The 22865-nt window shown below is 49.1% G+C and overlaps 5 protein-coding genes across 8 annotated transcripts; 3 read left to right on the top strand and 2 right to left on the bottom strand.

Annotated features, from left to right (window-relative positions):
• The first annotated feature begins 610 nt into the window (after positions 1 to 610).
• Positions 611 to 3011, top strand: abracl (ABRA C-terminal like). The gene is made up of 3 exons (XM_057016268.1): positions 611 to 754; positions 1197 to 1280; positions 1593 to 3011. Exons 1-3 carry the CDS (start codon positions 661 to 663, stop codon positions 1775 to 1777), a joined length of 363 nt encoding a protein of 120 aa, XP_056872248.1. The 5' UTR covers positions 611 to 660; the 3' UTR covers positions 1778 to 3011.
• A 698-nt stretch (positions 3012 to 3709) lies between these two features.
• heca (hdc homolog, cell cycle regulator) lies at positions 3710 to 8104 on the top strand. Of its 2 annotated transcripts, none has more exons than XR_008947253.1 (5): positions 3710 to 4135; positions 5260 to 6286; positions 6504 to 6670; positions 7300 to 7544; positions 7634 to 7772. XR_008947253.1 is itself a non-coding variant. In XM_057016253.1 (5 exons), the coding sequence occupies exons 1-5, from the start codon at positions 3994 to 3996 to the stop codon at positions 7796 to 7798; spliced, it is 1656 nt and encodes a 551-aa protein (XP_056872233.1). In that variant the 5' UTR covers positions 3711 to 3993; the 3' UTR covers positions 7799 to 8104. The 2 variants fall into 2 exon arrangements, 1 of the variants encoding a protein (XP_056872233.1); XM_057016253.1 differs by having other exon boundaries at positions 3711 to 4135; positions 7300 to 7454; positions 7634 to 8104.
• Positions 8105 to 8402: 298 nt separating this feature from the next.
• On the bottom strand, positions 8403 to 10762 carry mtif3 (mitochondrial translational initiation factor 3). Its single transcript, XM_057016263.1, has 4 exons — positions 10694 to 10762; positions 9878 to 10343; positions 9615 to 9766; positions 8403 to 9231 (listed from the first exon to the last, which is right to left on the bottom strand). The coding sequence occupies exons 2-4, from the start codon at positions 10338 to 10340 to the stop codon at positions 8995 to 8997; spliced, it is 852 nt and encodes a 283-aa protein (XP_056872243.1). The 5' UTR covers positions 10341 to 10343; positions 10694 to 10762; the 3' UTR covers positions 8403 to 8994.
• A 537-nt stretch (positions 10763 to 11299) lies between these two features.
• knstrn (kinetochore localized astrin (SPAG5) binding protein) lies at positions 11300 to 13177 on the bottom strand. 2 transcript variants are annotated; one of them, XM_057016266.1, is made up of 9 exons: positions 13005 to 13177; positions 12738 to 12790; positions 12528 to 12651; positions 12371 to 12400; positions 12186 to 12285; positions 11928 to 12042; positions 11793 to 11854; positions 11619 to 11693; positions 11300 to 11522 (listed from the first exon to the last, which is right to left on the bottom strand). In XM_057016266.1, the coding sequence occupies exons 2-9, from the start codon at positions 12757 to 12759 to the stop codon at positions 11394 to 11396; spliced, it is 657 nt and encodes a 218-aa protein (XP_056872246.1). In that variant the 5' UTR covers positions 12760 to 12790; positions 13005 to 13177; the 3' UTR covers positions 11300 to 11393. The 2 variants fall into 2 exon arrangements, with proteins under 2 accessions (XP_056872246.1, XP_056872247.1); XM_057016267.1 differs by lacking the exon at positions 13005 to 13177 and having other exon boundaries at positions 12738 to 13000.
• A 58-nt stretch (positions 13178 to 13235) lies between these two features.
• knl1 (kinetochore scaffold 1) lies at positions 13236 to 21375 on the top strand. 2 transcript variants are annotated; one of them, XM_057016243.1, is made up of 30 exons: positions 13236 to 13574; positions 13657 to 13693; positions 13780 to 13839; positions 13956 to 14038; positions 14114 to 14166; positions 14259 to 14277; positions 14362 to 14399; positions 14481 to 14533; positions 14668 to 15277; positions 15403 to 15437; positions 15675 to 15896; positions 16034 to 16208; positions 16272 to 16309; positions 16385 to 18277; positions 18358 to 18487; positions 18573 to 18631; positions 18719 to 18817; positions 18883 to 18998; positions 19073 to 19163; positions 19243 to 19359; positions 19434 to 19521; positions 19629 to 19691; positions 19767 to 19806; positions 19888 to 19992; positions 20075 to 20175; positions 20277 to 20342; positions 20585 to 20694; positions 20780 to 20901; positions 20981 to 21106; positions 21186 to 21375. In XM_057016243.1, the coding sequence occupies exons 1-30, from the start codon at positions 13546 to 13548 to the stop codon at positions 21280 to 21282; spliced, it is 4875 nt and encodes a 1624-aa protein (XP_056872223.1). In that variant the 5' UTR covers positions 13236 to 13545; the 3' UTR covers positions 21283 to 21375. The 2 variants fall into 2 exon arrangements, with proteins under 2 accessions (XP_056872223.1, XP_056872224.1); XM_057016244.1 differs by having other exon boundaries at positions 13237 to 13574; positions 16037 to 16208.
• Positions 21376 to 22865: the final 1490 nt, after the last annotated feature.

Genomic DNA, 22865 nt, shown 5'->3' with positions numbered 1-22865 from the left:
TTTCCGGGCGGAAGCTTCAGAATAAAACACAACTCCCTCCGCCTTCAAATCCCAATTCAGAGCTAAATATAAAATAAACGTGCACATAAATTCAGGTGGGGTTTCACTCATATTCGCGAAAGGATTTCGACAGCATCAAAATACTTTAGATTATATTTATCGCTGTGTAATACAGCGTACAATCGTTTCTGTCAAGTCATAAATCAAACTGCCGCTTATTCCCACGTGACACACTTCCGGCTCTGGCTGTAGGTTTCGCCGTTAGCTTGACGACTCTACGTCATTGAGCTGTAGGAGTTTGCTTGGCCTGCAAAAAACCGGATAATTGATTTCAAAATAAAAGCCTTTCTGAGGCCGTCTGCTAGTCTTAAATGTTATTTTAGAGCAGATAAGCTGCGACAAAATGTAAGCAATAATGATGTCAGAGCATTTGCCATCAGTGACAGTATTAATTTAGGTTAAAAAAAAAAAGTAATTGTGAGATAACTGTTGAGGATAACCTTTTATTATTCAAAGAATACACTTCCAGTTTTTTCCTCGCTACATTTAACGACTTGCACTGTGGTGGCGTAAAACAAAAGGCTACAAATTGCAGCAGAAAGCTTGTGCCTACTTGTTCAGAAGAACTACGGGCTCGTAGTTAACACCATATATGGGGAGATGGTGCCTGACTGTGTTCCGGAAACGAGGAGCGTCAACATTTCCGAGCAGACACTTGAACGCACCACCGCCCTGCAGGAGCCGATACATCCCAGTAAGGATCTCCTTATTTGATTCGTTTTTATGTCATTAAAAAGTAATTTCTCAATGTCAAACTTGTTTTCTGCCCTGTTTTACTAAACCATTTTGTTACACTGCTTGTATCCAATTTGCACTTTTAATTTTTCCGTATAGCTGCGTTCACTGTCCTTCCTTAGCAGTCGGTTCTGAAGCTAATGTTACCCGGCGAGCGCTTATTGACTCTAACTGTAATACATTCATTGTTGTCCAGATTTAAAAACAACACATTTTAACAGTCCGTATCAAGCCACACTGGAGATGACGGTAAATAACCAATGGGTGCTGAAACGCGTATTTACGGCTAGCTTGAAATGCTAATCGCTCATTTCCGCATTACCTTCTCATGTGACGTCATAAGGAGCAGCGAAATTCAAAATGACGATAAAACTAAAATAAAATCTGGTTTTCTTTTGCAGAGATCTTCTCATTTTCGGCAAGGATGAATGTCTCTCATGAAATAGAGCTGCTGGTGGAGGAGATTAAGCGTCTGGGCTCTAAGAGTAAGTGGACTCGGTGATTCTGCAGCCATGAGAAATCCGGACACAACTTATTCCAGCTGATCTTGAACAGCCGAGGTGGTACAGAAACACAGTTTTGGGGGTGGAGGAAACACGACACAATGATGTCGTGGCAACATCCTGAAGCAGCCGTGCAGACAGATGTTAACACTGGTTCTGATCCACATCAGAGGCAGAGTAGTAGTACACCTGTTCTAAAAGTGAAGACTCTCGCTGCACATTACAGTTGCTCACCGGCGACAGCCGAGACCCGTTAACGTGCATCACCCTCACTTTGGATGCTCCCTCTCGCAGACGCTGATGGTCAAACCTGTGTGAAGTTCGGGGTCTTGTTCAACGACGACCGCTGTGCCAACATCTTCGAGGCCCTGGTCGGCACCTTGAAGGCGGCCAAAAAGAGGAAGCTGATCTCCTACCAGGGCGAACTGCTTCTCCAGGGCGTCCACGATAATGTGGACATCACCCTGCTCCAAGAGTAAAGGTTCTCCCAGGACCAGGTGGGCTTCTGATGGCCTCCACCTGTAAATTGAGACGTTACTCGGTATTTTCTATCTCTTTACTTCTTTTCACGCACATGATTTTTAATATTTCCATCAGTAGTTCCCCAGGAAACGTCTGTCTGTGACACTGCTGTGTCCCTGATATCATCACAAAACTGGCTGCACAGATCGAGGAACGTAGCGGCGTGTAAAGCAGACGCTCGCACGTGTTTTAGGTTTCAACTGTCTTTTTGGGATCGGATCACGTCTAATTATCAACCCGACCTTGAACATTTGTCTATGAAGCTGCACCAGGAGTTCCTCTCACCTGGACTCAAGCCGAAAGTCAAATATTTGAAAGTTTTTAGCTTTAACGCCGTGCAGCTCGAAGATCAAATTTCCGCTGTGCACGGTGCCAAACGCCAGTAACGTGAACTGTTTACATGAGCCATCTTGACTACCTCAGGGTGACCTCAAAATCCAACATCGGTGCATTTCACTGGTGCTTTTACACCTTTTGTACACGTTGTGTAGCTGCTAGAATAGTCTTTACTCCGTCTTTTTCAGAGACGGAATATTGAGTGTTAGCTGAGCTCCAAATTTCCCTTCTGAAAAAGAATGATTGAAACAGCCGCCGCGGGTTTGCTAGCGACGTCTTCTTTGGTGCGTTTGAGTTTTTGGGTGGGAGAAACCAAAAGGAATCCCAGAGTTGCCAACATTGGATTGTTCGGAAGCTGGAGGCTGTCATGTGTGTTTTTATCTGCTGTAATGTGAGCGACATCAGCACCAGTCTGGTCTCTTTTCTACTCACCAGTGCTGTTTTTAGCCATTAATGTGCCTCATCTGTAAACGTCTGCGATGCGTCTCTGCTGCTGTCGGCCTTCAGCAGCTCAGGATTCCCCTGATCCACGTGTTTTATTTCCTGGTTTTGCTCGAGGCGCCGGTGTTGGCGGCGACGCTCCGAGCTATCCCGACGTTCCGCTCCACACAGACGATCAGGGTGAAACGAAATCCTCAGAAATCAACGGAGAATAGGAAACTGCTGCATACGTCACTGTCATTTACTGTGTTTGCTTCTGTTGTTGCGCTGAAAGAGGAAAATCTCCAGGAACGGCCCAGATTTACCTTCTGGGATGTCTTCATGATGCCTTCAAGGACAATAGACGAGAACATTCCTAAACACACCTGGTTTATGATTTCATTCATTCCATGGAATAAAGTCGTTGCACTTTAAGCTCGAGCGTTCTGTCTTTTTTTAATCTCAGACGTGGGACTAATGGGATCAGGGGTAGGAGCGTGCACACTCACTGGAGGAACGCTGAAGAGGAACCACTCTTGGTTTCTAAACTGCTCGGAGGCATTTAAACATGTTTAGACAAGCAGGCAAGAACCAGAAGTTTGTCCTGTTGAAATGTGACAGATAATTGGGATCGTTACCTCCCAGGCTGATGAACCAGTTGTCATTAATATCTAACGACGAGGTCTAACTACTTTTTTATTTGAACTTCATCAGCGCAATTTTGGAGTAAGGTTCAGTTTTGTGTACATGGAAAATGCCGTTTAGAGCGAACGCTGCAGAGACTTGCACACGATGGAGCAGTTCTCTGCTCAGGGCAGCATGTGACCACAGCTGCAACCCTTTGCTGCATTTTTGTAAAAGTTGCTGATTTTCCTTTTCCTCTTTAGTTCCACAACATGAGGGACTTTTGACTGCAGTACAATCTTGTTCAGTTTTATCTTGGTGAAGTAAAATATAGTTATTTATCCATTTATTCCATTTCAACCGTGAAACCATTCAGAAACTGCCCCCACATTTGACAGCTTTGGAAAAATAAATAAATAAACAATCGACTTTAAAAAAATATCGAAACTTAAAATTCCGAGCTATTCTGCCGACATTTGAATGCAGCATCGGCCGCTGAGCGAACGTGTGGGGGCGGGGTCTTGTGACGTCAGGAGCGAACGAAAACAGAGGAGCAGGAATCAAAACAAGGGACGGGGCCGCCTTAAAGGTTAAAGCTGATTATTATTTAGAATCGCTGCTATCAGCGCTGCAATCGAGCGTGCACGTTGCCCACGAGGACGACGAGCACGGCGCCAACAACGACGCCAGGAAAGAACAATGCAGAGACGCATTCCGCAAAAACTGCCAGTCGGCGGTGACAGAGGCCGCTGAGTGAGGTCGAAAATACCACTGGGACAAGAGATCGCGTAAAATGCCCAACCAGAAGAGCACCAAGGGAAAGAAAAGCAAGCGCAGCAACAGTAACGGAGATGAGCAGGAAAATGGAGGCTGTGCAGCGGCGACGGGAGGCGCGGCGGCGGCGGCGGCTGCACCCAGAAGCCAGCGCTCGAGTGGTAAGAGAGGAAGCGGACGCAGATGTAGAAGTTTGGTGATGCTGCCTTCCTGTTGGTGGAGCTGGCTGCTCTCGCTGGCACCCCCCCACCCCCCTGTGCCGCTGCACCAGGTCGCTCCAGCTGCGCCCCAGCTGCGACCTTTTGCTGACCGGCGCGGCTGTAACGCTCGATCACGACTTGAGGCCTCGGAAAGAGGGAAATGTTGGGTCGGGGCCGGGGATTATGTGAAGCAGGCGGTAGCGCTCAGGTCCGCGCTTCGGTCGCCCGCTGCGCTTTGTTGTGATAGGAGAAGAGTGCGCGCACGGCAGGAAAAAGTGGAAATTTGGCTGAAACGGCCTCGGTCGACTTTAGTTCTCACCAAACGAGCAACGAGACACTAATTGGATGGATTTATCCACGGAGTTCGGCGGGTGGAGCTTCTTCTGGGAATGAATGTCCTGAGTCTGAAAGGGCATCTTCGGGGAATATTAGTGAAGCAATGCAACGCATCTCTCTGCTGCTGCGTCCCGTGCGCGGCCAGCAGGTGCTGCGCAGGCCCGTGCGCGCTTGGCTGCCCGGGGGCCTTCAGCAAGGGTGACACCGACAGAGGAACTATATCTATGCACAGTCTGGCTGAGCTCTTTTCAGTACGTTTAAAAGGACACGAGTCGAGTCCTTAAGGGGAGAAACGGAAACACAGACGGTGTGGCAGAAAAGGGAGGATCAACACGCCCCCACGCACACGCCCCCCCCCCACACACGCCCCCCACACGCACACGCCCCCCACACGCACACGCCCCCACACACACGCCCACGTCCAGAGTTGCTCGCTCAGCTTTGATGTCAGTCACAACTTAAATCTCCCTCCTGACATTCTCTCTCCCCCCGCAGCTTTTCGAACGTACTTTATTTTAGAGGAGTTCTTTAGTTTCTTGAAGGTCGATGTTTCTTTATGATTGAGTACTTTATTGATCCATCAGGGAAATTAGCATTGAAACTCTGTGTGTGTGTGTGTGTGTGTGTGTGTGTGTGTGTGTGTGTCCCGTGATGGACTGGTGACCTGTCCGGGGAATCCCTGCCTCTCCTACAGTGTATTTCAGCGTGGTACGTCCACTTGGTCATGTTTCTACCCCCCCCTCTTTCAGAGAGCCAGTGCGCGACCCCCCTGGGCTGCAGCTTGGGCCGACCCATCAACATGGAGAAGGACGACTACCAGCGCGTGCTCTGCAACAACGAGCTCTGCCCTCACGGCAACTGGATGCACCAGCAGTGCTTCTACGAGTGGGAGAGCTCCATCCTCGTCCAGTTCAACTGCATCGGCCGCGCGCGCTCCTGGAACGAGAAGCAGTGCCGCCAGAACATGTGGACCAAGAAGGGCTACGACCTGGCCTTCCGGTTCTGCTCGTGCCGCTGTGGTCAAGGACACCTGAAAAAAGACACCGACTGGTATCAGGTGAAGCGCATGCAGCAGGAAGAGCGCAAGAAAAAGCCTTTTGAGAAGAGCGCAGGCAGGAACGGAGCCAGCGGGGGGCCGGCAGGGTCTGGGGACGGCTTCTTTGAGGAGCCCAGGAAGACTAAGCAGCTCCTGGGAGCAGTGGGAGGGGGTAAACTGTCCCACAGAGCCTCCAGCCAGGAGCTACCTCGGAGACAATCAGTGGACCGGCAGAACTCTTCAGAGAGAGGAGCAGCCGCAGGAGGACCTTTGTGTCTGGGGCCCCCTCAGAAGTCTCCGTGTGACTCTCCTGGACTGTCTCCTCCTGCCGGGTTCCCTTTCCCCCCCACCGCTGTCCTCGCGGCGGGAGGTGGAGGAGGCCTACGTGGATCTCGTCCTCTGGGAGAATTCCTAAAATCTGCGGTCCACATAGACCTGCAGAGGAAAACCCTTATGAGCGGGGGGCCCCTGAGCCGGAGCTGCTCAGTAGGAGCCTCCAACAGCGGCTCGCATCTTGACCACGGTCCGGTGCTCCCGCTGTCTCTGTCTTTCCCGCTGCCGCTCCACCAGCGGCTCCTGTCCTCCGGAGGGGGCGAGGGCAACCACTCTCACCCGGTGCAGTTCCTGAGAAGGCTGGACCTTTCAGAGCTCCTCACGCACGTCCCGCGCCATAAGGTCAACACCTACCATGTCCGCATGGAGGACGACGCCCAGGCAGGCCAGGGAGAGGAACTGCGCAGGTACGAAACCTCCTGGAGGTCGGAAAATGGTCGGCAAACGTGAAACGCAGAGTTGGACCAAGGAATGTTCGCTAGCGTCGTGAATATTCGCCTCTTATGATAGGCGCTAAGATGATAGCTAAGAATTAGCTAGCTTGGCCAACATCTGCAGCATGCACGGAGGAGGACATCTGGACAATAATCATGTCTTAACCACAGACTGTCGGCCCTCCTGCAGGTTCATCCTGTCCGCTCTCAGTGCCAGCCAGAGGAACGTGGTCAACTGTGCACTGTGCCACCGAGCCCTGCCAGTGTTCGAGCAGTTTCCTCTGGTCGACGGGACCCTGTTTCTCAGCCCGTCGCGCCACGATGAGATTGAGTACGACGTCCCCTGCCACCTGCAAGGTCAGACCAAGTTTCCCTCCATCGCCGTTTGTTGAATGACTCCAGCATTGTGTGACGACGGAGGCTGCAATAAAGACGAGACAACAACAGGCTTTAAAATGAGCGGTGATGAGACGAGCCCGCGTTAGCCGGAGTATTTCGCATGCTAAGATGCTAAAACAAAGACCTGCGTTACACATTTAAACTCTAATCTACGACAGCTTCTGCTGTTTCCCACACTCGTGGACTGATACATATTGATGATTGTTCCTGTTAATCGTTGCAATAAAGCTCTGATCGTGATTGGGGGGGACAGTTAGTGTGTCGGGCATTTCCCAAGTTCACCAGATCAGTGACGTGAAAAGGCTTTTTGGACACACACCATCAATCATGAGCTCTCTGTACTCTGGAGCCTCTGTGGGAAATGAAACCACATCTATTACTGGTGTCACGGTAATTCGACTATATTTAGCTTTTATTTATGGACAAGCTTGGCGACGGCCATGTAAGCCAACACCCCCCAGCTGGTGGGACAACCCCCTGAACCTGATAATATGGAGATAGTAGAAGCTACTTTATTGATTTCCTGGCTGACGCATGAGCTGACTCGCATTCAAGCCTCTTTGACAGCGTTTCTTTATGCCTCACAGGTAGGCTAATGCACCTCTACGCCATCTGTGTGGACTGTCTAGAGGGCGTCCACAAGATCGTTTGCATCAAATGCAAGTCACGCTGGGACGGGAGCTGGCACCAGCTGGGCACCATGTACACGTATGATATCCTGGCTGCTTCACCGTGTTGCCAGGTGAGATGATAGCGCTGCTCCCAAAGACAACGAATCTGTCACTACTGATGCCTCGGGAGGTTCTCTGGGGCAAAAATACGCACGTGAGAGGTGGTTAAAACATCTCAGCTGCCCTCTAGTGGCGGGTTTCCGCCACAGTTCATTGGATATTAACACACATGGGCCCCGTTTCTCCACAGGCTCGGCTCAACTGTAAACACTGCGGGAAGCCGGTGGTGGACGTCAGAGTCGGGATGCAGTATTTCTCAGAGTACAGCAACGTGCAGCAGTGTCCTCACTGCGGCAACCTGGACTATCACTTCGTGAAGCCATTCTCCTCGTACAAAGTACTGGAGGCTTATTGACAAATGCTGTTTGTGCATGCTAGTTCAGCTGCTCTCGTTCCAATGCTTTTTCTAACACAATATAGGAAAGATTTTAATTTCATTTTTGGGCCTTAATTCGGTTTTATGTTCAAGTTCCCTCCCCGTTTTCTTTTTTAATGTCTAGAAGTATGACTCTCGTTCTAAGAGAGCATCTCTGCTGTTCAGAGTCAGTGTTGACCAATCACACGCGTTGATCTGTGACAAGTGAATGTATCTGTATGCCAAAATTGCTTTTATTTTTTACCAATAACAAAGAGGAATCTTGAATAAAGCAGAGAAATATGGTCTCGGGCCTGATAACTGCGTCCCTCTTTGGTGCTCTAACAGCACAATCAGAGCTTAATGCCAAAGTAAAAGCCCCATAAATGTGATACAAGTCCAGATAAAGGAGAGAACTCTCATTTATGGGGGCATTATAACCCCAGAAAAGGTCAAGTGTGTTGGACACCAGCACCTCCTCAATGCCGAGAACCCCCCAAACGTGACCCAGTCCAGCTCCCACTGGCTAAGCTGGACCTAAACACAACAATAACACCTTTTAGGTACCAGAGAGCCTCACAAAAAAAAATAATATAGGATTCAATTTCTTATTTTAAAATTAATCAGATTCTTTATTCTGTTCAGGAAAATCTTTACATCTATTAAGGGCTTCCCAGGTAGGCGTGAATGTAATAAAAATGCTCCCGAGCCTCGAAACCTGACGTTTCTGCGAATAAGCTTTGATTTTACTGGGAAATTTCACACCAGTTCTCCATAAATACACGGCTAGCTGCTGCTCCCGGCCCGCCTCATCATCCCGGGATGGTTCATCTCTCCTGGCACAGCTCAGTGTTCCTCCATCACGTCAGGTTTTTGAACTCCAGGATCCCTAAAGGACATCGACAGCATTGACCTACTGGGATCAGCACACGCGTCTCATCACTGGCTCCACTGGGACTGGGAGGAGTCCAGTGGTGATCAGCTGTTGCTTGTGTGGAGCAACGTTGGCTTTAACCTGCATAAAATGGAACCAACAGAATTCTTTTTTCCAAGTAGTTCCCAGCGTCACGTCCACTCAGGTCACATCTCGCTACCTCCGCTGTAGCCTCGCGCACACGGAGCCTCAGAATCCAGAAACATCCTCCATTTTCTGAGATTTCCTGTCAGACTTTTGCATGAAAGTCGTTGATTTGAAGTCACTCTTGTACAGACGCTCCTGCTGCATCCGTGCCAGCGACGCTTTTGTCCTGGGAAGAACCGGAGCCGGCCGTCTGCAGATCCGCCGCGCTGCTCTTTCCTTTCTGCGACAGTTCCTTCGCTGAGGGCGGTCTCAGGATGCACATGGCTGCTTGGCCGTCACGGATGACTTTGGGCTTGGACACAAATCCAACCATCACTCCCACCTTGTGCACCACCTCTTCCAGAGCCGTTTCCTAAAGAGAGACAAGGAAGACACAACAAATTAGCTTGTTGCTAAAGCTCAGTCATAAAAAGCTGTAGTTAAATGGCAGAAACATCCAGTTTCCTTCCTCCCACCTCACGGCTGACTTGGAAGTTTTAAATATTTAGAACTTGAAAGCAAATGTTGCGCAAAAATCTGATTTTTATATTGACAATTGTTCACGTTTATATTGCTTCCTCATTTAACACCCCAGTGATCCACACAATTAGATTTTCCTGCAGCTCCTTGAAGCGTAAGTGTCCAAAAACCCCATAATTTCCCTTTGATTTCTCAGACCAGGCTGACTGTGTATTGGAATCCACTGGTGTTTGTGGTCGTGTGCTGCTCCCCGTCTCTGATACGAAGCGTCCTCACCAGATTGTCAGCAGGTTGACCACGTTTTGCCCGCAGAGTCACTCTTATGTGGTTGTTTTTCTCCAGCCAGCTCTCTATTTGCTTCACCTTGACGGTGAGGTCGTGAGCGGCGATGCCATGCGTAAAGGTGAGCTCTTTCACCTGCGCAGGGGCTGCAGAGGGGACACGGTCAGCTGCTTTTCAGATACAGCACGTGCATAATGCAGAGGGGGAAATCGCTATTCATCTCACACATCTGGTGACTTGTTAAATATTCCACATACCGGCTTTTGATTTCTGCTTCTCCCGCCGTTTGAGCTGCTCATCGTGAATCTGTTTGCCAGTCATCAACTTGTACAGAGGCGGATCTTTCTGTTCGCTCAGCAACACCAACCTGAAGCCCTTCTCATCCATCAACCTGATGACGTCTGCACGGTGCATGGTCCCCATGTTCTCTCCCGTGTCGCTTATGACTTGTATTTGACGCTGTGGGATTTTGCGGCCGACAGCGGTGACACTGGCACGAGCGTGGAGATCCTGTGTTGCCTTCCTCTTTTCCACAGGTGGGTTTTCAGAGCTGCCTGCAGCAGTGCAGAATGGAGTCCGTGTGCAAGACGAAGCCGTAACGCTGGATCTTACAGTGCATATGAGGTAAGATCTGGATGCGGAGGTACAGTAGCCTATACCTGCACCAAACATAGACGTCATTGTGTGGTTAAGTAGCCACCTCACACAGCCTGAGGACATGTCCTAAGAAGGAAGGAAGGAAGAAGCAATTCACCATGAAATGTCGTCAATATATTAGTTTGAATACTTATAGTGTCATAACCATTGTCTTTCACAAAATACATTTAAATCTAGGTCAATTATCATTTTCCAAACGTGCACACTGCTGCAGACACACGACATCAATACCAAATACGACCTTTTGCCTGGTAAAGCTTCTAGGTACCGCAAACTCACCCATTCACTCATTTAGACGCTTTAACGGCGCTCAGCGAGCAAATGCAGCTTTAAATCTTTGCAAGCAGAATGTTCAAACTAATATGAATGTTTCGTTATGTTTAACTGAGCAACAATAAAAAGTTATTTTCACTCACCGGGGCTCAATGTCGCTCGTGCCTCCCTCGGATGACTTATTTCGCAACTTCCGGATTTCTTCTTCTTTTAATGTGGCCGAAATAAATAAGACGCAGTGCTGCCACCTACTGGACAAACCCTACACACACCGACTGGGCCGCACCACTGGTACAATTTAGCTCCATGAGAAAGTGCATAACAAGTACACTTATTTTTCTATATATTCATATAGAAATTCATATTTTCTATATATTCATATAGCAAAATGTTTATTATATTGTATAACCCAAAAAACCTTCTATATTAGTCATTATGGTGGACAGGTCAGTCATCCAAGATACTGCATCATGTTGTGGGAGGCAGCAGTGTCTTTGCAAAGGACCAGAAAGAAAGAACAACAGGGTTGCATCCTCCTGTGTGCCTGCAACTCACTCCCAAAAATTACAGATGTATTATTACACGCGTTCTAGCAAAATCCTCAAAACCACCTGCTGGAGATCCGACACTATATACAATTCAGAACCATATTATTGTAATGAAACCATTAAAACCAGCCTGGGCAGGTTTGAATTCCCCACCCACACCTGCCAGGGAGAGTAAATCCTTAAGAAAGAGACAAAGAGAGATATAAAACAATCTTTTATTCACTTTCACAAATAGCATTAAAAGAAGATGAGCAAGTATTTTAAAATAACAATTAACCATTAAAATGCACTCTTTTTACAACAGGAGTGTTTCTGCTTGTTTCAGAGCCTTTTCCATTTCAGCAGTTACCTCAGAAAACATCTCCCTCTCTTTTATCATCTGTGCCTGGGATTTGGAGAGTTTTGTCATTGCCGTTTGGATTTCCTGTGTTTAAAATGAGAAACATTTAAAGCCCACTTCCGGTTGTTACTGAACCCTGCAGGAACAAAGCGTTGCTGCCGAATCAAGCAGTCGTCTCACCTCCAGCCGAGCACGTTGCTCCGATGCCATTTCTCCGAATGCTTTTATTTCATTTAACAGGTTTGCAGAGATATTCTGAAAGAGGAAATCATTGAATTTTGTCTCTTTTGAAGCACTTGGTAAGCTCACGATCGCGATCCATGACATCAAGCAAAGTAGATTAAACGTAAATACCATGACTTCTTTCCTTTGGTCCTCATTTTGTTGTGCAGCTTCTCCGACTCTTTCGGCTGAAACTGACAGTTGGACAGTTGGCGTTAGTTCAGAGCCTCCAACAGGACGACGGGACGAGAGCGGGAACACATTTACCCGGGTCCATCTTTGCTGTGACCAAGAGGACATGACAGTCCCTCAAGTTCTTCTGTAACCCTGCGTTCTCCTCTTTCATGTCCTTGAAATGCAGCTCCAACTCGGCCACTTCTTGCTGCAACACAAGAGATGAAGCAGAGCAAAACCCATTATTCCAGCAGAAATGAGGAGGGTCAGTTTAACTGCATGTTGCCTGACCTGCAACATACTCTGATTATACACCAATAAAAGTGCAAAGGTAAGCCGTGCTCTCAGCACCTGTGTGTTTGCAAGGCTTTTCTGCAGCTCTTCATTCAAAGCCAACAATTGCTGATTTTGTTCCTTAAGCTCTGCCTGTTGCCCATGTCTGGTAGAAATCCTGCAGAAGACAGCAAAATAAACAGACCAACGATTCAAAACTAATACCGTCCAAGATGGAAACTACTGCACGCAGAGCAGCTTACCCTTTGGGAACTTTAGGAGCAACATTTTTTCTGGAAGACAAAATAAAAATGCTCAATATCTAGTGAGTATGAGGGCCGTGCTGTGCGGTTTTATGGTGAACATGGAGTGAATAAAAACACCGAGAAGCATGCACATCATTGACTTGCACTGCCAAACCTTGGAATGTTTTTATTCTGAGCTTTCAGGATGCCATCTGGCTTTTGAGCAGCATTCGCAGTCGCGGCGTCTTTAGGTTCGAGCTTATGGCCAATTCTCTTCGTTTCTGCGGGCAGCTGCAAACCTTTAAATACAGTGACATTAATTTTGCGTCAGTTTGATTTCTTTGCATGAAACTCAGTTAAGGCAAAGTCCAAAGATGACGCTCACCTCTTGGGATTTTAGAAGCCATAATTCAGCAGTTATCGCCACAGCAACGGCAGCTGTATGAAGACAAAATCGCGTTAAATAATTCCGCGCATCTTAAATAAAATGACTGTTCTTCGCCGAACACGCAATTTAGCGCATTCAGCTTTTCAATAGCGAATAACAGTTACTGAATCTGACATGATAATGAAACTAAAATATTAGAATACAACACATTTAAGCGTATCTTTATGCGGACGTTATACATTAAGTTATATACACAGAACTCACCCGTACGAATTCAAAATCGGCCCGCCCTTTCCAGTCACTTCCGGTTTGGCTGAGCTATTTCCTGTCTTATTAATGCGCTAAGTACTTATTTATATCCTGACTTGGTTGTACTTTATGTTTATTTCAATAACCTTTATTTTAATTTTAATTTAACCTCTGATGCTTCCAAAGAACCACGAGAAAGGAAATCGCGGTCAAAATCGCAGTGCGCAGGCGCGTAGGCGGCTAAATTCAAAAGTGAAGACGTTAGCGTCGAAGCTCGTTAAAGCTAGCACAGCCTATTTTTCTGTGTTTTGTTGTGCATGTTGGTTCCGACCCAACATCGTTTCAAACGTATTCTTTAGCTAGACCTATTTACAGTGAACTAGTACAAATAACCAAAATATCGGATACGCAAATACTTGCACTGATCTTATTTTTGTCAGGGTTATTATCACATCTTAAACGAGCTCACCTTCGTGCAAATCCGTTGAAGCTCTGTAAATGTAATATATTCTGCGGAAGTTTTGACATACATTTAATTCATGCATTTAAGTTGAAAATGGACCCTCTGGAACCAGCCAGGAATGAGTAAGTAAAAGCTGTATTTTAAATTTTACATAGTACTGAACATGGTTACATGTATAATATTGGTCTTTGCCTTTTGCTGTAGTGAAAACTGTGGCCTGTCAAGGCGCCGTATTTCTTCAGTAAGTGTCACAACATGTATGGAGTGTCTATAGAAATAGTTAAAGCTGTACCCTGGATCATATTCTACACTGTCTTTCGTTTTCAGATCTTAAAAGCACCGAGGAAATCCGTCGGCTATCCTGCTGCAGAACACCAAGAAAATCTGGTAATTGTACTACGGAAACATTGCACATTAATGTTGTTTTTCTTCTCTTTTAAAATGAGAACGACACTGTAATGCATAATTACCAAAATGTGCAAATAATAGCTATTTTCTCATAGGTGGAGTGTCCCAAACCAGTGGAAAAAAGGAATTCGAGACGAGTCAGTTTTGCCCCGGCTAACAATGTTCTACTATTCTCAAAGTAAGACGTTTGAGACCAACCTCAGGTCTAATGTTGCACTAACGTTTTAAACTAACCAGCTGTTTACTATTGCAGTGAAGGCAAACAAGCCTCTCCTGTTCGAAGTCCTTTACATGATTTAATAACAAGTAAGTACGTGAGATGTGCAGTTGCTTTAATTTTGATAAAAATGACTTGATTTTAATTCATTTTATTCCCGACCCGTGCTCGTCCACAATAGCACCAGCAACTCAACACAGGTAAGCTGGTCGGATCTTTGCAAACTCGTTATTTTGTGCGTATCTGTGATCTCTCCGTTTACGTCTCTAAATGATTTTCTTCAGAGTTCAGATCACTGAAGATGAGATCCAACAGATTACAGGTAGGGATGAAAGTGCTCAACCACGTGGACTTATTTATGGTTATATAAAAGAAATCCCACTAAAACAGTCCTTAACCCCAGGAATGGAAACTCTGTTGAATGCTCCTCTACACGCTCCTCAAAAAAGGGACAAGGTGAGTTTAAAGTAACTGGCCAATTTCACATGAACCGTATCAAACATAGAAGTAATTTGGTTTTCTGTTTCCTATAGTGATGCTTTTTAATGACGATTAAATGACACATTTTAACGGGAAGCCGTTCTCCGCAGGTCAATTTTCACACTGAAGATGCCTTTGGGGAAAAAACAGTGATGTTTTCCGCAGAAGATGCCTTCATGGACATGACTCGCAGTCAAACCATCGACATCTCCAGGAATGCAGATCGTTTAACAGACGCGTCCCCTCAGGGCTGCGACGCTTTCCCTCCCAAAGACATGAACCTGTTGTTCCACGCTGATAGTGGAGCCATGGGTGTCACTCCTAAAACCAACGAGAGCATCTTTGGATCAAAACCACTTCCTACTAGTAGAAGTGCTGATCCAATGTCGGACATTCGAAGTATATGCTCTAAGGTTCCTAGTCTGGATCCTGGGTTTGAAAACTTTCTTGCAGGTCTTTTTAAATCTAATGGTCCCCCCCGCACAGATGCTGAGGTGAGCGTAGCCTCAGAGGAACCACGAATAACTGGGGTGGATAAAGAAAACCAAGCTCCACAATCAGTCAGGGAGGGGTCTTTAAATGCATCCAGGAAGAGGGATTCATCCCGCTATGGAAGTGTGATGACCGAAGCCGTTCACGCCTTTGCTGATGATGACTGCAGTTCATCTCAGCTGAAGCAGCAGCAGAGCGGTGGAACAGCAGCATCGTTCCCAGCCAGAGGTACTAAAGGTTCTATCGGCTAGGTAGAACCCAAACGGGAGACATCCGTCTTTTATTGTAAAGTTGGGTTAAATTCAGGAAGTTTGAATGTGTTTTAAGTTGATTTGTTTATTTTTCAAATGTAGATAAGGTGAAGAATCCTTCTCACCAAAGAGACACAGTAAGTTTTATTATTCTTTTGCACTGTGCTGCCAATTATTAAAGGCTAAAACTGCACAAAGATAAAAACTCAGGGAACATCTGGTTTACATTCAGCACGTCCAATGCAGGCTCCCTCAAAACATGCAGCATCTATGGCCGTGCTGCCATTAAACTGCAGGTTTAAGAGGCCTTTCAAGCCACGTTGACAATGGGAGCAAAACTAAAGCGGCGTGTGTGTGGACGTCCTGTGTTGCAGGGGACTCTTGATAGAACCGTGATGTTCTCAGCTGCTGATGAGTTCATGGACATGACGCAGAGTCACACAGTCAACATTGCAAATCAGGAAAAGTGCTCATCTGGGGAGCACCTACGGGACCCTCGGAGCCTTCCGGGAGCGTCGGTCAGTGGGTTGGATCGAGGATTCACAGACTTCCTCGCAGGTCTTTCTAAAACAAAACCAAAGGAGCAGGGCCCTGAGGTGGGTGTGGAAATCGTTTCATTTCGGAGGGGTTTCTGCAAACGTAACGCCACGCAGTCATTTGGACTCAGCTTTGATTCCTCTGTCTGCTCTCGAAGGTCGTTAGCTTAATGTAAAACGAATGATTGCACCCCCAGCAGAGCAGACCTGATGCTGACGATGGCCGCAGAGACCAAACCGTGAGGTTTTCTGCAGATGACGCATGCATGGACGTGACACAAAGTCACACTATGAACATCGTCACACACAACGTGCACGCTGAAAGTGGCCGACCGGAGAACGACGGCGTTCTGGGTTTACCAAACTGTAAAGGTATGAACCTTTAAAAAGTCTTAAAACCAACTGTCGGCTTTTTAATTTATGATTTTCACCCAGGAACGGAAACCTCAAAGACTGGCGGGGAAGGGACCACGGTGAGCATCCACCTTTGATTACCTGATTGATTGGAAATAAGTCGTTTTGACCAATTATTTGATCGTCGCCTTCAGGACAAAACGGTGACGGAAGCATTTATGGATGTGACGCAGAGCCACACCGTCAACATCATCAGTGGTTTGGGGCGTCATTGTCAACCAAACATGGGCTCTTTACCTGCTTTTGGAGAGAAGACCGTGAGGTTCGGTGCAGATGAAGCCGCCCTGGACGTGACGCAGAGTCACACGGTGAAGATCATCAGTGCTGTCGCCTTCCACCCCCAACACAATGGGCAGCGTGCATCTCCCGGGGGGGGGACACTGACTTCTCCTACGTCTGAGGTGGCCATGGATGAGACCCGGAGTTACACTGTAAGCATCGACGCTGGCTTCACCCGCCAGCCAGACCATAATAATGACTTCATACCCATGTTTGGGGAGAAAACGGTGAGGTTCACAGACGGTGACGCGGCGATGGACGTGACGAAAAGTCACACCGTGAAAATAGCGAGTGATTTGAACGTCTACGCTCAGCAACGGTCGCTCTGTGCGCGTCCTGGTGAGGAGACAGAGACGTTTGATGCAGCCATGGATGAGACGCAGGGTCTCACTGGAAACATCTCCACCTGCGTGGACCCCCAGCCTGCTCAGAATCAGCATCCCCCACCTGCCTTGGACGAGGGGACCGTTCGGATCAGCGCAGACGCCGACGTGGAGGTGACGAGCAGTCACACGGCTGACATCGGCGCTTCAGTGGGCGTGGCTCCGCGCCGCGCTGTAGACACTGACGTCCCTTCAGGAAAGGATTCAGCTTTTCAGAGAGAGGAGGCCCAGTTATCTGAGGGAAATGTGGAATCTGCTGCGTCTCTGAAACGGAGAGAAGATGAGAGGAGTCCTGCTCCGGTTGTGTCTAACGACACTGTCCAGGAACGAGGTTTTCTAGACCAGTTAGGGCCCCAGAACATGTCTGTTGATACGGAAGAGGAAGCTCAAGGACGTCTGGGCTCACCAGTACATCAAACTGTGGTGGATTGTCCAGCTGTGGGTCTCGAAGTGGCTCCGACTGAAGCTCAGACGGATCGTAACCGGAGTCCAGACCGACCACCTCAGCGTGCGTCTGTCAACTCTTGTGGAACAAAGTCGACCTGTGAGGAAATAACAAGTCATCATCTGGTTTCTGATGCACGTCTCACAGGGAATAAGGACAAACGTGGGCCAAGAAAGCAAACCTCACCCAAGTCCGATGGCGCCACTGACGGAGAGCCTTCACGGAAATCGAGGCGAATGAGTTTTGCAGATCTTCATACAAAAATCCGGCGTTTGAGCCACATGATAAGTGCAGCTCCCGACGCGGTCGCCACGGAGACCTGCCAGGCACCTTCGACCCAGCAGGAACAGGAAGAGGGCAGAAAGCACCAGGAGGAAATGGATCCCGATCCTGCAGCGCCGCCTGGATGTGGAGCAGCTCTGGTGCACCAGGAAGATGCTGAAGGGGATCAAAACGACGTGGGACCGACCCAGACCGCTGCTGAAACTCCTTTCAAGCTGCAGACCAAGCAGCTGATGTCCAGACTCTCCACGGGGGGCTTTAAGGCCAAACTTCCCCAGAGAACCAAAGCCAGCGATGGCGCGGCCGCTCCGGCGGGAGAGCCCACAAAGACGCTCGCCGCCAGCGTTCCCAGTCAGATGAGGAACTTTGACGCCGATGTGAGCGACATTAACGATGAAGAGCTCGACAGCTGCGACGACGTATCGGAGCCGTTGGACACGAAAAGTCCAAGTCAGGCCAGAGTAAAATCGAGCCCTCCCAAGAGTTTCGGCATGGACGGACCTTTGGAGGATAACGTGTTTGACGATGACCTCGTCTCTGCTGCCCGCGGCAACAAGAGCCGTTTCCCAGCCAACGACGGCGACGAGGATGAGAAGAGGCTGAAGGCTCCTGGCGAGGCAGCAGCGGCCTTTCCTACGGTACGACACTTCAGGCTATTTTCGTGGTTTGGGCAGCAGTGTCGCCTCATTTTCTGCGTGTCTTCTGTGTCCTCGCTCAGGACTCACAGCCTCGTCTTGGAGACTGTGACAGTAGCGTCACTTCTGGCCCAGCCATGATGACCCAGACCACCGACGAGTCCAGCAGCAGCCACACGGCCAGCATCCGATGTGAAGCCACATTCGAGTCCAGTAGGTTGTGCAGCGTTTCCATAGAAACGCAGGGATGATTTTCCTGCTGTCATCATTTCCAAACCTGCTGCTACTCTCTCTCCAGCCTTCAAACAGAGTCTTTTTGAATCCCAGCTTGAGGACTACGCCAGCGACATGCAGAGGGTATTTCAGCGCGTTCTCCAGAACCAGGACTGACAGGAAGCATCTTGGACTCCGCCTCATGCCAACACTGTTCTCTTTTCGTTGCAGAAGTTCGACGACGGCACCATCACGGTGTTGGAGTTCTTCAAACTCTTTAACATCGACTTTGTCATCCACACTCCTCGGCAAAGCGTCCTCCCCGAACGCGTAAGTGACCCTTGAAGAAACGCGTGGGAGGAGGCGAAGACCTGACGTCTCCTTGTTGTTTGCAGCTTCTGTCCGACACTGAACGCACTCTTCTGGATTCCCTGAGAGACAGGCACGTCCACCATCCTAAACACAAGGTGTATGAGACGGATGTCCAGAACCTGACCCACCAGGTGGCGCGGTACGTGTCGGCAGCAGCCGTTGCTCTGAGCCTTCAACCACGGGGAAATAAATCCTGTGTTCCCATTTTCTCAGGTTGAAGGAGCGAATGCAGGACCTGGACAAGCCTCTGAGGATGGTTAACAGAACTCTGTGGGAAGAGATGAGTAGTTACACGGAGAAAGAGGTGTGTAGCGGTCAGTTTTTCCGCCGGCCTTACCGCCCTGTGGCTAATTCACCTGTCGGGAACGTATTTGTGGTCGCAGCTCAAATCCTTCGGCGCCAAACTGAAGGAGAGAAACAACATCTTCAGAAAAACGAGCAAAGTTCGCTCCCATCAGATGAAGGAGGCCTTGTACTCGCACCTCCTGCAGGCTCAACAGGTACGAGCCGCCTGCTGGCCGTGGTGGCGCCGGCACCGCCGCAGGGAAGCTAATGGACCTTTCTGTGTCTTCAGGCGGAAGAGCGGAGCCTGAGGGACACAATCCAGAAAGCAGACGAGATGATCCGGAGCCTGGATGGTTGCATCGGTGGGTTAGAGGCAGGTACGTGGAGAGAACCCCGGGGACAGCCGGAACCAGGGGGCTGTGTTTAGGAGGGAGCGTTGCCGCGGCAACCGGAGCTGCATGTGAAACGCCCGTTTTCTTTTCAGAACTTGCTCGAGTTGTAGAGAAAGGCTGTGAAGAGTCGCCCAGCTTGAGATGTCTACAGCAGGGTGGGTGAAGCTTCCAGCGCTCGTTTCTTTGTCTTTTCCCTTTTCAACGAACTTGTTGATTCTTCTCACAACCAGAAATGGACAAAGTCACCGAAGCTCTGACGGATAATAACAGGTGGGCCTTCATCATCATCATCATCATCGATTCTTCTGTCCTGGAATGTTTTAGGGAACTTTTCCCTTTGTTCCGATTCAGGCAAATCTCTGACCTGGAAGTTCAGATAACGCAGAACTCCAAAAACCTGAAGAGGCTGAACGCCGACTCGCAGAACCTGCAGGACCACGTTGCAGCACTGCACACGTAAGTTTAGAGCAGCGAGGCGTCGCCGCCTCCATGGGAGGTTCCCGTCGTAATGGTCACCTCTGTCCCTGCGTCGCCCCAGGATGAGCGAGTGGAGGGTCGGAGGCAGCAGCGACACCGGCCCAGTCTTCACCTTCCTCTACAACACCTTCCAACTGCAGCTGAGCTACCACAGCTCCAGCGGTGGGTTTGGGTCCCGGGAGCTCTCCAACGTACAGGGATGCCAAATGGTTATTATGTGATGGGTTTCATTCTCCTCATAAACATCTTTGGGTTTGTTTCAGGACCAGCTGCTGACACCGAGCCAGAGAAGAGAATTTCACACATTGTGTTCCAACATCACTTCGATGGTTAGGAAACTCTAAAAATCAAGTTATTAGAGCCTCTTTAATGTTTAACCCTCGTTATTAATGACGGAGACGTGCAGTGACCGCGAGTCGCCACTAGATGGCGCAAACGTAGCGGAGGGGCTTTATCATCCTTTTAGGGGTGAAACCATTTGTTATCTTCGTGAGCTCTGGTGCATTTCTTGACCGCTGAGGGCCGTCGTGCTTGGTATTTAATGTTTGGTTTTCCTCCTGTTGTGGTACAGAGGAGAAGTCCCAGGACCACGCCCGCATCGTTCACCAACTGCTCTCCCAGTACGTCCAGGCGGAACCTGACTGGGTGAAGAAGTATCCAACAGGCGGACATGTTCCAAAGGTGGGGGTGGCGCGCTTCTATTCCGTTATAACCGTCCCGAGTCCGGTTGGACTGAAGTCCAGAGTTTTGTGCTTGTGGAGCGCAGCTGCTGCATGACGTCAGCCTGGTGGTGGGACACTGTCGCCTGCTGGGGGAGGAGCTGCGTCTGCTGAGGACGTGGGGGGGTCTACGGCTGGAGATCCTCCACATCGGCTGCGTGGACACCCTGTAAGGACGCACGCTCCATGCAGACCACTGAACGACCAGCTTGATCAGGGTGGAATGACCAGGTTCTCCCTCCCTCTAGGATCCACATCGTCTTCAGCAGCCTGAGGAAGTTTGCAAAGTTCGAGGTGATCTTCTCCGTCGCTCTGAGCGGCCACCATTACGTCCTGCGCGTGCACAGCTTCGAGAACATGATTGGAGACACAACGTAAGTGCGACTCCCTCCCTCACTCTAAAACGCTCGTGTGGCTTTGACGCTGCTGCTTGACGTTCGTCTGCACCTTCAGGCTCCAACAGGTGGAACAAGTGGTGGCTTCTTTGAGTCCAGGCAAGAACCTCCTGACAAAGACCGTCAAGAAAATGTTTGAGAATCTGCTCCGCTGAGACATTTGGTTTTGTACAATATGGATGTAAAATAACCAAATCTAATGTGCTTGTACCCTCGTTTTGCAATAAAATAATTAGATATGGCTCCTCCCTTCTCCTCAGTTCATTATTTATCAGGTTTTTGGCCTTCAGTCCAAGGTGTTTGTCACATTCTACATGAGTCTGAAATGGTTCAGAAGTCACGGCCGAGCTCGGATGGATGGAAAATCCTGTTTTAGAAGAATGTTGGGATGGTTCCCGTTTCAGCCGCAGTTCCCGGGGGCGCCTGCAGGTGGCGACCGCGGACTAATCTGCGAAAGTGGAGAAACGGGTTCCGGCAGGTGTGAGATCGGTGTGGATGTATAGGTGTGTCTGCGCGCGTTCGTGTGAATATTCAGGTCATCAAAAGGGACACGTCTCCGTGCACTTTGTCCGTCACTGCTTTCAACCTGTGGGAGCAATAAAAGGAGTCAACTTTAACTAGTCCTTTCATCTTTAACCCGGTTGCATCTTTAAACCCCGACGGTGTGCAGACCCTTCGGTCTCAAACGTTTCTGTTTCTCTGGGCGGGGGCAGAGGTTACAGGAAAGGTCAAACGGACGGAGACCCTTGGTGACGGTGGGAGGACGCCGGGGCGAACCTGAGGCCCCGAGTGACAGGGGTCAAAGGTGACCTTCCAAACCGTCAACCTTGAGTGAGCCGTCGGGGGACGCCAGCGCCTGCTGACTGACATCTAGTCCCACAGAGGACACGCTGGGTGCTCAGACCGAGGTTAAGTTTGGGTCCCGTGACCTCCTGTGACCCAGGGGTCGACTCAATTTCATTGTAGTTGATCTACAGAAGGGTTTTTTCCTCCATTGTCCTCAGGCGAGAGACCTTTTCCCCCCATTTCAGTCACCAAGCAACAAACAGTTGTTGGGTATATTTGTCACATCCACTAACAGGTTTATGCTCAATGTAGCTTGGCGCCTGACGGCGTCCTGCCCGCTAACGTCATTTCCAGCCATTCAAGCCGCCGTTCCTGCTGACAGGTGCAAAAACGCCGTCCACCGGAGGGATGGACGCAACTCTTTATTGGCATTTAAGCGTTTGTCCTCGTCCGGCGTGCTTCGAATCTGTTTACCGTGGATCCGGCAGCAGTCTTATTGACCCTGACGTGTCCTCCACTGCCACCAGAGCGGCCTTGACGCCAGCGGCGTTCCTTTCGGAGGGTGGAGCCCTGCCAGACGTGCTAGCTAGAGACGCATCTGAGGACGCTTGGACGTGTAACAACCGCCACAAATGCAATTTAGATATTTTTTTAAATATCCAAAGGCTTCCCGCAGTCACCATGAGCCTGAAAAAGGACGAGACGCCGCTGACGAGGCAAACTGTCCCCTGTCCCGTGTCGACCTCACACGCCCCCCTTCCTCCCCTCCCCCCTTCCCCCCCCCCCCTCACAGTGGTGATGCTTCTCATTCGGGGACATTTAAGGCCGTCTTAATTGGTCCTTCCAGGCAGGTAATTAGCTCTGACGGCATGTGCTCCCACGGAGACGTGAATGACAGGGCAACGACCACGGACAGCCCACCCCTCCCCCGGTCAGCACCTCCCCCTCCACA

Source organism: Takifugu flavidus, chromosome 19 (genome assembly GCF_003711565.1).
Source record: "Takifugu flavidus isolate HTHZ2018 chromosome 19, ASM371156v2, whole genome shotgun sequence".
NCBI lineage: Eukaryota > Metazoa > Chordata > Actinopteri > Tetraodontiformes > Tetraodontidae > Takifugu > Takifugu flavidus.
This window is presented reverse-complemented; position numbering and strand designations above follow the sequence as displayed.